The sequence below is a fragment of the Denticeps clupeoides genome, chromosome 5 (assembly GCF_900700375.1).
Source record: "Denticeps clupeoides chromosome 5, fDenClu1.1, whole genome shotgun sequence".
Classification (NCBI taxonomy): Eukaryota; Metazoa; Chordata; class Actinopteri; order Clupeiformes; family Denticipitidae; genus Denticeps; species Denticeps clupeoides.
This window is the reverse complement of record NC_041711.1, coordinates 16,326,513-16,343,995: the sequence shown is the minus strand read 5'-3', so window position 1 is coordinate 16,343,995 and position 17,483 is coordinate 16,326,513. Positions and strand designations below refer to the sequence as shown.

Below are 17,483 nucleotides of genomic sequence, written 5' to 3'. Positions count from 1 at the left end.
AAGTGCCTACGACTGCAGACCAAAAGTATCTGCAAACAATTTGAAGTCATTGTAGTAACTTCAGCAGTAAAAAAAGAAAATATAGGAGAGTTTCCAAAATACAATCTATTTCCTGAGAAGTTTAGCCCTAATGCAACTAAATATGAGGAAATAACATGTAATACAACAGCAGTGCTAGTGAGTGAGTGAGAGAGATCAGAAAAGGCTTAGTTATGAAGAATATGGCTTAACTCTCTCCCACTAATGACCTCTGTGTGCCTCTTTTAAAACAAAATCAATGCTGTACTGCTTGAATTGAACTCTGGAGCTGATACAGAGTGGAATGCTGGGGATGAAGAGGTGGGGTCACTTACGGACTGGAGTCCAGGCTGATGCTGTTGGCCTGGGTGGAGGAGGCGGACTTGTGGTTGTTGAAAACCTGGCTTGGCGAGGTGCGGACGACGTGATCCACCAGGTGCCCGACAGAGGACGGCCGCACACGCGTGCCATCTTGTGCAAACATGGAGTTCCTGTGAGGTAAACATGGAAATTTGTCACAGTCCATTAGCAAATTCACCTTTGGTGTGAAAGGTGGGTAGTTTGTCCCGTAGATGACGCAGGTAACTAGCAAGCTGGGCCTTTTTGGTTTGTATCTATTTATTTCTACAAATACAGTAAGCATGAGAAGTAACACTAGAGATCCCGCTGCATGATCTATGGCCTCATTGTAATTGGGCTTCACGTTTATGACAATTGCAGCACTTGGAGAAAATTGCAAGGCCGAGCAGAATTCTTGGTGGAGAATTCAGAGGTTTGCTATGCTACCTTACTCAAGACTGGCCCAGGCACCTGCAACCCAAATGTGGATTAAATGGTTACGCAAAATGAGTGAGTGAGAGAGTGATCTGTATTATATTAGAGCGTCCTGCACCCTCAGTTTCCTGATACCATGTCGAACAATGCAAAACACAAAAAATATATAAGAAAAATAAAACATCTGTTTTAAAGATTTTTTTTTTTAACCAAATGTTTGTGTCATGGGCTCAAAAAGTAGGCGTGGTTAACCTGCTTTAATTCTTGGACTCTAATGGTTGTGCGTTATGGCAGAGGTCAGAGTTCAACCATATTCAACTTTGACTGTGGTGTCTGCGGAGGCTTATGGAGGGAAACTCTCTGCTTTGCTCGCTTCTGTCCGCTCTGCTGGATACAGTGAAAGACGCTCTTCAGGTGCATCCCATAAAAAAACGCTGGTATTCAGAGCGCAGCGCCGTGTCTCAATACAAAACTTTAATCCATGTGTCCTACATAAGGTGCCAGTGGTGGCCTAGAGGGTGAGGAAGTGGACGTGAAACCGAAGGGCTACGGGTTCAAATCCCGAGCCACCAAGGTGCCACTGAGGTCCCCTTGGACAAAGTACCGTCCCCACACACTGCTCTCCGAGCGCCTTTCAAGGCTGCCCGCTGCTCAGTAAGGGTGATGGGTTAAATGCAGAGCACCATGTGCCGCCTGAGAAATATATTTAAAAGTATTTGTGGGGGGTTAAACATCGGAAAAGCACTCACTGGTTGGGTGTGCCTGGCGGCGAGCGTGTTGGCAGGCTCTGTGTCTCTAGGCGGTCGTCGGAGAGGGAGTTCCTGCTGACTGACTCCCAGTCCATCCTGGTCAACAGCTTCCTCACCAGGGGCTTACTGGGAGACCTGTAAGAGAGGCCAGCACCAGAAAAGCTATTAAAATGAAATACACAAATGACAATCAAAGACACACAGGCCATAGCTGGGATGGCACGACACATCTCTCCCGAACGTTATTAAATATAGTTCTGGTGCTGGTCACTCGGACGACCTCAGTTGACAGTTTTGTGGTATCGCTGCCATCTCAGAATAGATCCATGACATTTAAATGATTTTCTGAGCCAAACTCAAATGCCGAAACACACTGGACAAGCTGGAGAACCACAATGGCTGTTCTTTAAAAAGAGGGGTCTTCCCCCTCTCCCTACCAACTGGAGCAAAAGTTCTGAAAGGCAGACCTTATAAAAGATTAATAAAAGAGCTAAAAACTTCTTATCTCCTGACCACCGATTTAAACTGAGCTGAAGCTCAACTAAATAAAACCAGCCCTCCAAACATCACCGATGTCAATCATGCTGTTGTCAGCAAGTCGACATGACAGCACTAGAGACGAGTGAGGAGTCACGTGCACCCAGACTTCAAAAACCACAATGATACGCTGAGAAGAAAAGCGAAGCGGCTGAAGATGTTAAATTATGAAGGCGGAGAGGACGGGCGGGCAGACAACATCAACATGTAGCAACGCGAACGTCTCTCTGGTCATGACAGCAGGCGCTCTGGTGACAGGACGGGCCCTCATCATCAGAAAAGGCTTTGGTTTAATGAGGGCAAGACTATTTCCACTGTAACCACTGTGGCAGAGAATTGCACTTCTCTCGAACATGATGAGGATGCAGCGAATAACACCTCAAACTAACCCAGAAAGACACAGCAGTCAGACTAGTGAACAAACCCAGAAAAAAATTACGCAGAGCAGCCACTCCTTGTTGATGCATGTTGTGGAAATGAATAAATAATTAAAATAACTAACAAGATGGAGCTCAAGTCTGGCTTTATGGTGGCAGCCAGCATCTGTGTTCACCTAATTGTACGAGTGTTAATTTGTGTGTGTGTGTGTGTGTGTGTGTGTGATATATATATATATGAGAGAGAGAGAGAGCTGGGTTAAAAGCCCACAGCCCCTCTCAGGGCGCAGCACATTTCCTGGGTGTCTTTCTGAGAAAGACCTACCACAGCATCACTTGTGCAGGGCTTGCTACGTGTGTTCAAGAGCACTGAGAACACACACACACACACCCCCAGACCCATAGCAAGGGTTCATTAGCCTACTTTTATGGGACATGGTTCTGGTAAATTATGGGAAACTGAACATAGTCCAGATGAACTGAATGACACTTCAAATTCCCTTTGGGATCAATAAAGTATCTATATATCTAAACCAAAATCAAAGTATTGCTGGCAATATTACATTTAACAAAGACAATCACACCACATACATAATGTTCTGCACACGATTAACATTTTAACATCATAAGAAATCTTACAATTACATCAACACAAATATTTTTTTTTTTACATTAAAGGACACCTGCAGTTCAAGTTGAGCGTTGTCATTTACAGTACATAGTGAAACGAAACAATGAATTTTACCTCAGACTGTGACTGACGTAAGCAAACATCAGCCACACTCGCTCATATCTTTTGGTCATGTCCCTCGGTCCTCCCACCCAAATCTAAATGTCATAAAATATTATTTAATCAGCCTTCATAGGGCTTTATTTTAAATGTAGAAAAGCCTGTGAGGGATGGATAGGTATTTCTCCGTTTGAATGAAAATGCAAATGATAAAATAAAAGGGCTGATGGGATGGGAACCAAAATGTTCTTGAATCACAACATGCCCTTTATCAGTTCGAGAAGTATGATGGTAACGTTTAGAAAAATGTATAGAGGACATATTTTCAAGTAAAGCAGCCGCCTTTCACAATGACCATTTCAAGATGCTGCCTGTTGGCCTCCAGTGTGTATTTACCTGGCAAATATGCGGTCCTTAATGGCTTTCTCCTTCCCATACTGGACTGACTGCACTTCAGTTCTCCCGCTGCAAGACATAAGATGCCATGTGAACGAAGATACTTCTCTCACCTTTTTATTAGGAGGGATGGGACAATAAATCAATACGATAATTTATTGTGATAATCCCTCTAGTGATACATTATTGATATGCTTGTATCCAATTACAGTGCATTATAAAGTTAAACAAGTGGACAGCACAGGACAAGATTAAGTTATACCCAGTTTCTTCTAAGATTGTACATGTTCATATTTTGGACATTTGAGAACCAGTCAACCTAAAACAAACCAAAACAGGCCTACAAACGCACCACATTTCAAAGTTTTTTAGCATAAAATAATATTATCATCCTTTTAACATGAAGTTTCTCTGAAAAAACAGTTATTAAATGTACTATTTAATAATAAAAAGGGCCTGTTTCAGCCTGAAGCACAAAATTAGACATCTTAGTGAATGCAAGCAGCGGAAATATGAGAATTATCTCACTTTGAAAAGCCCAGTGTTAAAAGAGACACACCCGTGGGCCACTGGAGCATTTTTTTTTTCCCCCTCTCATCTTAATTCCTAAACCTCATTAGCCAGTCATATGCAGGGACACGCATGGCGAGACGTGTGCTTGGTGGGTTCCGAATAAACGATGATTGTGTAACCACATCTTGAACATATGGGTTTGTTATGCAACACAGCCCACACTTCAGCAGTGGCGCTGCACGCCCGCCGACAGAATCGGTTCACAGAGCACCGAAAGACACGGCCGGATCTGCAGAGCGCTGAACATTCAGATGCTAATTTCAAAACAAACACATTTCATTCAGTCCCCAGAGGAGGCAAATTTCTCCACCTCTTCTAAGCAAAATCGAGCAATTTCCAAACTCACCAGTACCGGAACTTGGAACCCAGGGTGAAGTAATGTGCAAAGAAGTTCTTCTGTGGTGGCACGGGCCGGTCCAGGCGGAAGAAGGTGTGGTGCTCCACGCAGGCCTTCCACAGGTTCTTGCAGGCTCGGTAGTTCACCATGTTAAAGCCCAGCAGCGTCTCCCGACTCTCACTCTGATTGGGCGCCACAAAGCGTGAGGGGGAGAAAAAGGAAGAAGGTGAAAAGAAGGTGACTGGTGACCTCAGCACATGCAGGCTTTGCTGCAGCAGCAGGGGGGGTATCCGTCACAGGGGTTTGGGGACACGCACTCTCACAGTGTGGTTCCTGGATTACCAGTCACTGTCCACTGGCCGAGTGCTGTGGCCTGTGGCTAATCTCCACTGGAGAAAAGGTCATACATGTCCCTCAATGAAAACTGACAAAAGGCATATGTCCATACTCTTCCATGGACTAAATAATGGCAAAATATTAAGTCACTTGACCTTCAAATGGGTTTCTTTTAGGTTATTGTCACAGACACGAATCACAAAAAATCTCTCTCTATTGAATACTGTATAGTCGAATGTGTGTAAAGTATTAGGAGGCATCTGAAGAATCATATAGAGCAGGGGTTTCAAAGCTGGTCCGGAAGGACAGAACAGGGTGGTAACAAGCAGTTTAATCAGGTGCATTAAAGGACAGTTTATTAACAGGGATGGTGACCTCTGATTTAAAGACAAGCCATACTTGTCTGTACAGTGTATTTATATATATATATGAACAAAATACAGTCTTCCAGCACCTAAAGCCAGATGTCTACACTGAATGAGCATACCTTTACCTACAGAACAGTAGCTGGAGAATACACTATAATACACTATAATATATAAAAACCTATGGTACCTCTTCGCATGGAGAAATGTCTTGACCAACAAAATGAATGACAGCATCCTAGCACGTTTAAAAGGCTTTCAAGGTCATTTCAAAATCATGCGACCTTATCACTGACGTCAAAATAGATATTACAAACTTTTCATCTGATCGAGCCTCACCAAACATTTGTAGGCACCAAATGAAGATGCTCTTCCACTGCATCCATTAATCCTCTACACAGACCTTTACCAGCTGTGGTTGGCAGGAGTCTGGAGCATTCCCCATCAAACTTTGGGCCCAGACACCCTACAATCCCAGTCCTCCTCGCAGACTACCCTCAGTAATTCCTCTTACTCAGCAGGCCCAGTTTACACCAAACCGCGCCAGTTGGCTATGAATTATGGATCACGGAACAACAGCATCCTTCTTTCAGTATAACGGCTTTCAAAGTCCCTTCTACATAATTAACAGGGCTGTCTTCCCTTCCTTTCACATGAGACAGCTGAATTCCGATTTCCAAACTAAAATGGTTTTTTCTCCCCTCAGGTTTGTGTTTGTTTGAGAAAACACCCTGACTGGAACACACACACAAAGAGAGTGCATCATCGATTTTCCATAATTAATACCCTGAACGTGCAGTTCGGAGGTGTGCAACAGCAGGGAGGTAATTACGTGCAGCACTTCAGATAAAAATCAGGCGAGCTGCAGCATGTCACGCACACGAGGAGTTATTAATACAAATAATCTGCTCAGCACCATGCCACGACACAAACAGCGCTCTTCCGGAATATTCCAGGCCCTAGTAAGTGTGTGTTCTGTAATCCTGATTCAAACCACAGCAAACACATACACATCAAGCTCTATAATTAACTGGGTGTCTCCTGTCTGATTTATGGGAAATCGTGCATTAAGTGTATAGGTCATGAACATACAACATTCCAGTAACAGTTTTGTACACAACAATAAGCACTCACCAATTCTCTTCTCAGCTGAATAAAAAACTGTTTACATTTAAAAGATATTTTTACAATCTTCAACCTGCAGGAGAAAAGAAAACAACAATTTCACAATGTTCTCTGTTACAAAGAAAAATTGTGATACAAATGACTGTACAATGACTTGAAGTTCCATGTTTAAACGTCAACTGGCCTACTGGGTTAATGGTAATTTACATTTTACCAACGTGACTTACAATCAGTAGCTACAGGGACAGTTCCCATGGAGACATTAGGGGAGACTAGGGGACACAATGGCATTAAGTGGGGTTTGAACCTGGGTCTTCTGGTTCATAGGCGAGTATGTTATCCATTGGGCTACTACCACTTAATTGCTATCATAAACACAGGCAGAAAATGCCATATTTATACATGGCATAAAAACACGATATTAGACCCTCAATGTTTACATATATTTATCAATGGTCCATCCACTACTTTCATAAAATCACTGTAAATGTATACCCCGAACACAACTGGATGAACAAGCCAGTTTATAACTAGGCTATGGCTTTATGGGTTAAAACACTAATCCCAGTCAAATCAGCTGGAGGAACGTGTCCACGGCTCTTTTGAGAATTTCATAAAAAAAAAAAAAAAAAAAACACTCAGAGCTCCAAACACGGGAAGCCAAGAAGTTTGCATGTTTTCACTGGAGTGCTTTAGCGAGCGATTGGTGACATTTTCCCAGCACTTCTCTCTGGAAGAGGTCCTGGCTTGTTAGGAATCAATATTTCATTCGGGCTTCCATCTCAGCTCGGTGGGGGTTCAACTGATCCAAACAGGATTAAAGATTCACCATCAAACTGCTGCGGCAGTTGGTCGTGTTAGCGTCAACTCCATCTACATGTCAACACTCTGTGGCGCTATGATGGTGAGCATGTGACCGGCCCCTGACCCTGGCAGTGCCGTAATTTGTCAGAATAAAAACTGGATGCCACTGTACTCCTGGAAAAGTCATTTCCCCGAACTGTGCATGCATGGGTCTCTCAAGGGTAATTTTGAGCTGGTTGAGGGCTGGTTGCTCAGTGTGGTTTGGGAAAAATTTCAAAGCACGAAACATGTTACTGTGTCAAAAGAGCACGTATTGCACAATGCATTTAATAATAACCTAAACAGTCTCAACCAAAATATTCACACCAGGAGTGTCTCTGCCAATGATATTAGAAAAGAGGTCACTATGGAAACAGAGTTTCAGAGTTGAACCAGCTCATTACAGTAAAGTTGGCGGGACCTCAATAGTGTACTGATGGGAGTGAACAGTCACCCCAGCCAGTCTCCATGGTGGCAAACATGCAACCTGATGCCACGCCAGTCGCCAGGCTCACTGGTGCAGCAGTCAGAGCACGAGCTTTACATTAGTAATGCTGGTTCACACAGGAAAGGAATCGTGATCTGCATCCTCGCGGCCTCCTGTGGGAACTTGGGTGACTGAAATTGCAGCGCTCACTCACCATGGAAAGAAGTTGATTCGTACCCTGTTCTTGTAAATGGATATACCAGATGACATCACCCCAATTAAAATATCAGTGCTGCTCTGATCCTGGAGTGCAGAGATAAAAGGGATGACTACAGTGAGATGACAGGATGTTTTATACAACAACAACAAAAACCAAACAATGGAAACAGGTCCAAAATATGACCAGAGCTGAACCACCGCTGCAGGTCAATTAATTAAAATGCTTAGATGTATCCTTGTATTAAGTTGCTGTGTGTGTATGGAACAGGTCCACAAGCTCAAGAGTTGAAGCAAATGACCAGTCATGACCCTCGTGTCATGAGCAGAGGGGGAGACTCACCCTGGCGCAGTGCAGTTCCACTCCATAAAGCTCCAGCGTCCGCGCCGTGTTCAGGTAATTGAATTCTGACTGGGCGGGAGAAAGTCCACTGCAACCAAAGGAGGATGAAAGAGTCAAAGGAGGAATGAAAGGAGCTGAGAGAGAGAGAGAGAACGAGAGAGCAGCAGCTCACTCAGAGAAACCAGCGGACAATGAACTGCCTTGTTCTGAGGAGCAGTTCTGAAGTCTGAGAGGCAACAAATGAATGGAAGCCCTGCAGTAGTGTGTGTGTGTGTGTGTGTGTGTGTGTGTGTTTGGGCATGTGAGAGAGAGGGTTTGTGTTTTCCTCAGCTGGGTACTTGCATACAGATGAGTCAAAAATCATACTTTGCATTTTTAAAAGTTACTTTACACTCAAAAAGTAACGAAGCTGCGTTCATCAATCACCTCCAAACCATATTAACATCCTGAATTTAAGTGTGTGTGTTGGGCTGCTTACTTGTGCTGCTGGTGCAGTTTGGTGATCTCCTTCTCAAAGTCCTGTGGAGGGGTGGGGATGAAACTGTATTCGGAGAGGTAACCAGGCAGATGTTCCGAGTGGCTGTAGTCACCCAGCTCGGCTGGAACACAAAGCAGACAGTGAGTGAAGAGTCCAAAAAGTTCATTTCACTCGTACTAGGGTAAAACCTTTTAGGCCATTGTACAGTAGTCACCTTCATGACTAAAGGAGAGTGGGGGACTACAGAAGCATTTATCTTTATTCCACTGATCTCTAAAAAGGAGCAGTTCTCACAAACTTGGAAACACTTCATAAATGGATAAAAAAAAAAATTCAGGCAATATTATTTCCTGTTGTGCATTCACTGCAATTCTACGAAGACTGAAGAGAGAAAACAAATTAAAATGGACAGGGAGGAAAAAACAACTCCATATACACAAATCAAGACGGGTTTGAAGTTGCCACACACTTTATAGCGCTCAGAAGACTATCAGCACATCCCTTTTAAATACGTGTGTGTGTGTGTGTGTGTGTGTGTGTGTATTATAAACACCATGAATTAAATAAATTTTTGGCTCCTCCCCACCACACTTAACAATGGTATTGGGGACAATCCGGAAAACAAAGACCCACAGACAGCTGGAAGATTAAAAGCATTAATACAGTCAAAATGAAACCCACGACAGACATCCACGGAGCTCAGAGAACCATTTAAAGGCCCTGGAGAACCACTATTATCCAACAATTAACAGAAAATGAGAACTGAATTGAAGTTTCTACTTACACTGCATGGAGTACGATGCCAGGAGAGCCGCAGTGTTGTGGGGACAGGGCAGTCTGAGACACACACAGTAGACAGGGGAGACAAAGGGAAAGAAAAGAAAAAAAAGATTAGACCATATTTCTGCACGGAACCAATCGCCATAGATCCTTTAAGCTGGATAATGTAGCTCCTGGGACTATAGAATATGAATGATCCGGGTCGAGAGCATCAGAGCCGTGCAGCCATACAGGACGTGCGGAGCCAGCAGGACCAGCATAAATATTTACAGCCGGCAGAAGAGCGCCAAAAACATTTCTGGACCCTGAAGCTCCTTGTGCGAGGCGGTTATTTAATCAGGTGGCGAGCAGGGGGCCACGCCCACACTCACCTGCCAGTGAGGATATCCTGCTTCAGCTGCAGAAAATACAGATACCTGCCCAGAGGAAAGAGAGAAGCAAAGAACCAGCATGGATTAACTTAGCAATAATCACATCTGCCAAATGACATTTCATGTCCAAAAATGACAGATGGTACAGTCTTTATATCTGGATCCGATGAGCACGGATGCTTTAGTTTAAAAAAAAAAAAAAAATGGAGCAACACTGAACAACACCACCTTTTATGATATGAAAATCACAATCATTTTGGAGCAATTACCTTGTATACTCTTCCTGAAGCTTGTTGGGGTCACTTACAAAAAATTTGACCCTGAAGTTCAAATTATGTGGAGATCCCCCTGCAAAAAAAAAAAAAAAAAAAAAAAAAGGCATGAATGTCACATTTTCAAAAAGAGATAAAATAAGGGCATCTTTGAAAACTGACACAAGCACCTGATCAACTTACGTTTTAACTGCTTCCTGATAGGTTTGTTTGGATCCAGCCACCTCTGGGGGGGAAGAAAAAGCAATGAGGAGGCACTGTGACCTAAACAAACCCCAAAATCCACCGTTTCGCTCAGAACTCCTCCTTTCACACAACCGGGATGAATAATTCAGTGAACAGAGAGCACAACGTACTCACCACGTTCAAGCTTTACCTTGAACTAAGTGATTTCCAGGCCATCGTAACTGAACTTTGGTTCATCTTGGCACTCTGTGCTTCGCTCTGAGTCGGACCCGGACCCTGCATGTCCCGGCGGCGGGTGCGGACACTCACCTGGCTGTCGCAGGTCTCGTCCGCCAGCTGCAGGCCGAAGTAATCCCGCTCAGTCAGCTCCAGGTGCTTGAAGACTACGTCCAGCAGGACCTGTCCTTGATCGTGCTTCTGCGGCGCCACAGGAGGAGGAGACAATGGCAGAAGAGTGTTCAGCCCTTCATTCAAGGTCACTCTTTTTAGTAGGGCAGCACGAGCCTAAGCAACTGCAATTTCTATCCAGATATTCGTAAACATGTCTGTAATATTGCAGGTTATTCATTTGCTGTTACTGCTGATGGTCATCATTACAGTTGAGTTTTTCCACAAAGCAGGATGGGTGCAGGGTTTCCATACGGTCATTTACATTTAATGATGGATTATCCACAAGCACGTCAGACATCTTTCTTCCATCGACTCACGCATTACAGCGCATTCGGAAGATCATCCGAGGTCATTTACTAAAGCGAATAAGGTGATGCAGAATGAGTACTGTTCAGTCTGCAGTGTGTGACCGTACTTTCCAACACAGCGGATTAAAAACACAAAGACGCCACACAGGTGATCTTTTATCTGAGAAATAACCTACGGAGGTCAAGACAAAAGGAAAATATGATTGTTACTTCTGTAATGCAGCTCGAAAATGAATAGGACAGTAGAACACGCGCATAAACACACAGCTGAGTGGGGGTGTAGGCTTGGTCACGCCTTCAGGGGTTTGTCATGTGACGTGCCATCAGGCCAGAGACACCGCGCGCCTCACGCGCAAACCTGTCAAAAAGCACGGCGCTTACGCAACTACAGGCCGGCCGCGTTCAGCCGACTGGTTGAAGCGCCCGAGCAACAATAGCGGCGTTGTGCACAGGACCCGCACCTACGGAGGTATTTACCCTGCGTGTTTACTTTACAATTGCCACAGACTTTGGAGCTCATGTGGCTCTTGCGCTGCTTCCAAATCAAACTTCGGACATCTGAGGCAAACGAAAAACAAAAATTCACCTTTGGCTGGGATCAAACTAAGCGCAAAGGCCAAGGGGAGGGCCTTCACTGGAATCATGACGATACTCGGAATGGCAAAATGAAATGCGGAGTCGCAAGTCAGTGTTTCACGTTTCCTTCTTATCTGTCAGTCAGCGCTGACTCCAACCCAGGGCAACATATTTAGGGAAGTGGGTCAAAATTCAAAGCAGCTGCTTCTCACAGTGGAGAAAGTATGACCGCTAGATACCATGGTACCATGGTAAATATCTAGCGGCCCCGACCCCACACAGCAGATGACCGAACTCAACCAGTTCTCCATGTTGGGAACAATCGCGGATGTCACATCCAGTTAACGGAGCAGCACTTGCTGGTCACAGGAGTATTTTGAACCCGAGGGGGAAGGAAGCGCTCTGAAGACGGGATCACATGCCTCTGAAGTCCAGGCCAAAAAGACACACTTCCCTCTTAGTCACCACTAAGTGACTGGGGGCACCGCCTGGGTGGGGAATCACACTGTCACCTGCATCATGATACGGTCATACTACAGTATCACAACACGCGATACGTAGTATTAACATTACTACTGTCTAGCAAAAGTTCTGCAGTTCTCTTTCTTACAAAGAGTTTTAGAATAACGAGAGGATGAGAACTGATCCAACTTGTGCTTTTTTTCGGTGTTAAGTCATTTGGTCGTTCATATCCTTTTGGCAGTAGAAAGAGCTGCTCTAGAACTTCCAATTTTGCCAAATGCCACGTACGCCCGTATGGTTCGAACTTTTGGATCTCCATGATCTACCGGAAAGGAGGGAAATCTAGGGAAAGGAGGCTAAGGAGGCTGCAGGCTGAGAAAGATAAATCTGAGCGACGTATGGACGACTTAACGCATCTGCACACACTCTGACCCCTGCAACCACCCACCCCCACAAAAACATAACCTGTTGCTTCTGCTTCCACTGGGTTAGTCATGGACTGGCTGTCTGGCCTGATGGGAAATTTTCTGTTCATGGCAGGAAGCTCTGTAAAGACGAACGTGGGAAGGGATGAACAGAACCGAAAGAACCCCTTTGCTTCTCGTAGAAGCTTCCATTCTCTAAAAAACTCAGAAGTCTAAAGATGAACACGATTCACTTGGTTCCTGATTTATTCTTCTTCAGAACTCACACTCACACACAGCTTTTTGTCTCCATAGCAACACAGTCCCACTGGCATGTTGAAAGGATGCGGACTGCCCACTCAAAAGGTCACCTGGGTGCCCACTCAGGGACGGGCACTGAAGCCTGGACTTGTGGGTGTGTGGTGAATTCTGGGCGTCGCCGTGCCAACACACTGCCGAATCTCTCATTTGTGCATGTTAATGATGGCTGAAGGGGAGATGCGCTGCCTTGCAAATTACTTACATTTTAAAATACTTTCTTTGCTCGGTACAAGCGGCGGACAGGAAGCTCACGCTGTGCTCCACAGTTTTCAGTTTACACAAATCCTTCTTCAAGAAAGAAGTAAAGCGGACCAATAACAAAACCACATGCTCACTTATAAAGGAGCCTAATTCTGCAATTCTTCAGTGTTCTTCCCCCACTACCCGTGACATTACAATGCCTCTCATGACAACTGCTGTCCCCCTGTGCGTAGCGACCTTCTGACCGATCGCTAAGACCCTGGGAGCTTTTTATAACAGGCCCTCGAATCCAGCTGTCCTGTGGCTGTCTAAAAGTGTCAGAGCAATGTGCAAATGCAGCCTTTCTGGACCAGGAGCCATGTATTATTAACAGCAAGATGGGAGAGGTACAGAGGAACACACACACACACACACACACACACACAACGTCTGTGTGTCCAGGCGACTGTTGTGGTGAAACCTGAAAGGGCCAGAATCTTGGGGGCTACCCACACCTCCCTTCTAACTACTGCAGCCCAGTAATCTGCCTGTAACTGGGATGGACTAAAACAATCTTGTTACGTTGTCCTGACCAGACAGAATGTGGTGGCAACAAATATATATATAAAAAAGGAAAGTTCCAGTGTTGCGTAGCCCATTAGCCTGATAACAGTCACAATGACAGCGTTGCCTTTGAGAGAGCGAGAGACGGGGATGAACAGGACAATAATAGGAGTGGACAGTAGAGACATGAAAGCACATGAGCCGCGTCAGCCCATTTAAAACACAGCGTTTACACAAAGAACACCAAGCTCGGCGACCTGATGTTCCACCCGCATGACGGCAGAGCTGTGCACGAGACACGCCTTGCCACCCCAGTTTACTGCATGGCGATTAGGCCGTGGGGGGTGGGGTGGCCAGGCCAGGTTTGAGGGGGAAATGGTCCGAGTGGCTTGTGCTCTATGTCTGTAGTAATTAGGGCACATCACAGAGGGGGGGGGCTACACCACCCCCACCCATCTGAAACAGCTTAGATGCCCCCAGCACCCCCCCAAAACCTTACAGACCTCAGCCACACGACGTGGGCTGCTCTTACACACTGCGGTTCTCATTAGCTGTGTGTGTGTGTGTGTGTGTGTGTGTGTGTGTAGATTCCTACCTCAATGAAGCAATTTCTGTGGAGGTACTCAGTTCAGGGCTAGGGTTGAGTTTAGGGTTATAATATCATTGTTCAGACATGTTTGAGTTTGAGGGACAGACATTGTCTGTGGTTGACCTTTCGCAAGAGGCTGTGCATGTCAAACGTGTTCTCACCTACTGGAAACACTCTGGCGCCTGGGCAATGTGTGCACAGTGCATAAAAAGAGATGCACCGTTCTGTGTCTAGTTCGCAATTTGGTCCCAAATAAAAGAGGCTTGGCCTACATGTCACGTACAGTCATCAACACTGCGGATACGCTACACGGGCGATTCACGTGTAGACACATTCAAGGTTGCGGCGCATGTCTGAACAACTCGGAACACAGTTCATTACAGCTGTTCCCCCAAAAGGTCAAGGTCACTTCATCCTAGCGGCCGACTGCAGCGGCGGTGCGACGTGCGCAACGGGTCTGTTCGCCTCCGCCGCGTAGTGCACCCGGCCTGCTTGCTGCAAGTGTGTACTCGAGCGGCGTGTTGCCCCAGGAGGCATCTGCTAAGTTGGAATGCGAGGCATCTGCACCGACTGAGAAGTGACTCGAGTCCCTCTGAGCAGAGCTATAAATTAAAAGGGGTCTAAAATTAACCCCCTCCTGTTGGCTTTCAGGATAATTGGGAGCACAACACATTCCTTCCCCTGTGTTACTCCACAGCTCAAAAGTCAACTTTTGTTAACCCAGGAAAAAAAAAACTACTCCAACCTGACTGTTTTACTGAGGACTAGACAACATCGTTTTGTAATATGCATGCGTAATTACTAAACATAAAATAAGTCTAAACACAATATTTTGAACGTCCTGATGAAAGTACATATGAAGCAACACTGGCATCACACGCTCAGTCAACATAAACAGTCAAATAACTTTTTAAAAGTCCTGCTTTTGGCTCATTTTGCCATGCATAATTTGTGTCTAAAAATGTATCTGCAAACAACCAACCAACCAGATCACAGACCACCCGATCAAATACGATATTAATACATTCAGATGCGGTTAAAGGAGGTGTAGTCCTATTATTTCAGATACACCCACACCTCAAACGGAACACTGATTATACCGAATTAAAACGTGAAGTGATTGTCATTGTGAAACACTACAGCACAGCACACGGTGACAAGACTAAATGTGTCCTCTGCTTTTAACCCATCACCCTTGGTGAGCAGTGGGCAGCCATGACAGGCACCCGGGGAGCAGTGTGTGGGGACGGTGCTGGCAACTGGCAACCTACCGATTACAATTCCGCATCCGTACCCACTAAGCCACCACTGCCCCAGTAAACATGAATTTGCCAACTCATAAATAATGCTAAAATTATTTGAAATGTCTATATTAAAACTGTAAAAAAATAAATCAATAACCAAACATTTTCTAAAATGGATACAGTAAAGGAATCCAGTGGTATTTGTTGTAAATACAAAATGGAGGGCCGCAGCTTTTTAACTGCTTGTTCATTATATACCACCAGACACAAAGCATAATTAAATGAGACCTACATCTTAATAAAAATCCTCTGGCATTCTGCATTAATGTCTTTAACCTGAGAAGAGGGATTTGTGGTCTGCTGCATTGGTACTTACATTGACTTTGAAGGCCTGAACTGTGTTATCCAGGAGTAGAACGTTACACACCACCTCAGAGTGCTGCCCGTCTCGCGCCAGCTCCGATGCTCGGACATTGTAGTTTCTGCCAGCGGGCAACCGGAAGCTCGCGGTCATTACTGTCCACACAAAGTCTGCAACACAGAGGAACAGCATGAGACGGGATTAGACTTACAGAAGACAGTTCCGGAGCAGAGCCTATTAAGAGCTGCCGCCATGTATGCCGATAGTTTTCCCATCTCAGGAGGAATGGTAAAAAACACATTTAACAGGTGAGAGGTGTGTGTAGGGTGTGAATGACAGACAGCACATATATTTCTAGAGCTAATCTCCATAAACAAGTGCTATGTATTTTTTTTCTAAATATTATACATTTTATAGAATTAATTTACGGCCACATATCACAGAAAGAGTGACATCACATCTACATGCGAATATATGAAGCACCGGGCTAATGCTGTTACAAACCCATGAATCATATAGCAGTTTACAAGATAAGTGAGCTCCCATGGGACCTTTCTGAGGCTTTATTAACTTCCTATAGTCATCAAAGTGTGCAGGGAGGTACACACACACACAAAATCTGAGAATGACTTTGTTAACCCAGGTGTTTTATATGCTGACCCTGCTGACCTCAGCTTTGTTGGAAATGCATAACAGTACAGCTGGCTGACCATCCTCTGGTTGACCAGAGTTCTCAGTTCGACCACTAATACACATTCACAGCTGGAGCACCACAGGAAAACACAAACAAAAAAAGATAAAGGTACCTTTCTCATAAATTACACAGTTTTAATTAATTATCAGTACGCATATCTCGACCCACACACGCCTGCGGCTACGGAAAATTTAGAGTCGCAAAATCCAAAGTCGCTGTCTTTGGACAGCATGAGGAGCCAGGATTTGAACTCACCACCTTGGAGGTGTGACGCCGCATGGCTTACGGCCACACTTACCATGCACGCCTAGAAAACACACCTTACACACTTTCACTTCACCACACCAACCCAGCGCTTTCTGAAAAATACTCCACATAAAAATAATAATGAATGCATACAGATACAGAAGCCCTCACACCACCACAGCAGCCTTCCAAAAACAGCCCCCACCCACTAAGCCATGGAAATGTGGGTTAGATTACTCAACGCAATCTTCCGCACCTTTTGTTTCCCCACCATTCATGTCATCTCCGACATGACCCACTTCAAAAGTTCATGTCATGGTCAAGTTTTACAATTCCACAATGAACTTTCACACGAAGCTTACCGCATTCCTTTATGCAGTATGATCAGAGATGAACAATGAGGAATCTGGTTCAGTATATGTTTAATCTAAAACATGAGTAATATACGCTTGCAAAAAAATTAACCCTGGTGACATGTGGCTGACATGCAGATACCTGAACATCTTAGAAAACAACTAAAAAAATAATAAATGAAATAGGACTGGGTTCAGATTCAACAGTTGATCCACGACTTGTTTTTAACCTTCCCAAATTCTCCCACACAACTCCACTGGCGCATTCCCTCCACCCGCATCAGATTTAAAATACTGATGCTGGCCTACAAAGGAAGGGACCGCACCCGTCTACCTGAGACCTCTCATCGTTCCTCGCTCTCTCCGATCCTCCAGCACTGCTCGACTGGTACCACCATCTCTCAAAATACTAGGAAAGCATTCATCTAGACTCTCCTCTGTCTTGCCTCCTAAGTGGTGGAATGAACTTCCACTAGATGCTAGACCAGCAGAATTACAAAAGATCAAATGAAAGCAAAAAAACCCTTCCTGCCACGTCACAGAAAAACTGTTACTCGC

The 17,483-nt window shown here is 44.8% G+C and overlaps 1 protein-coding gene across 1 annotated transcript in view; it reads right to left on the bottom strand.

Moving 5' to 3' along the window:
* ptpn4b (protein tyrosine phosphatase non-receptor type 4b) overlaps nucleotides 1–17,483 on the bottom strand; it is a 34,764-nt gene that overhangs the window by 9,214 nt on the left and 8,067 nt on the right. Inside the window, exons 2-15 of the mRNA XM_028979499.1 lie at nucleotides 15,648–15,802; nucleotides 10,543–10,650; nucleotides 10,231–10,273; nucleotides 10,045–10,123; nucleotides 9,776–9,820; nucleotides 9,409–9,461; nucleotides 8,625–8,745; nucleotides 8,147–8,234; nucleotides 7,802–7,890; nucleotides 6,327–6,390; nucleotides 4,501–4,673; nucleotides 3,582–3,650; nucleotides 1,542–1,676; nucleotides 354–509 (exon numbers count right to left, since the gene is read on the bottom strand). Of these exons, the coding sequence (XP_028835332.1) occupies nucleotides 354–509; nucleotides 1,542–1,676; nucleotides 3,582–3,650; nucleotides 4,501–4,673; nucleotides 6,327–6,390; nucleotides 7,802–7,890; nucleotides 8,147–8,234; nucleotides 8,625–8,745; nucleotides 9,409–9,461; nucleotides 9,776–9,820; nucleotides 10,045–10,123; nucleotides 10,231–10,273; nucleotides 10,543–10,650; nucleotides 15,648–15,785 (1,361 nt within the window). The 5' untranslated portion in view covers nucleotides 15,786–15,802. The remainder of the gene's footprint in view (nucleotides 1–353; nucleotides 510–1,541; nucleotides 1,677–3,581; nucleotides 3,651–4,500; nucleotides 4,674–6,326; nucleotides 6,391–7,801; nucleotides 7,891–8,146; nucleotides 8,235–8,624; nucleotides 8,746–9,408; nucleotides 9,462–9,775; nucleotides 9,821–10,044; nucleotides 10,124–10,230; nucleotides 10,274–10,542; nucleotides 10,651–15,647; nucleotides 15,803–17,483) is intronic.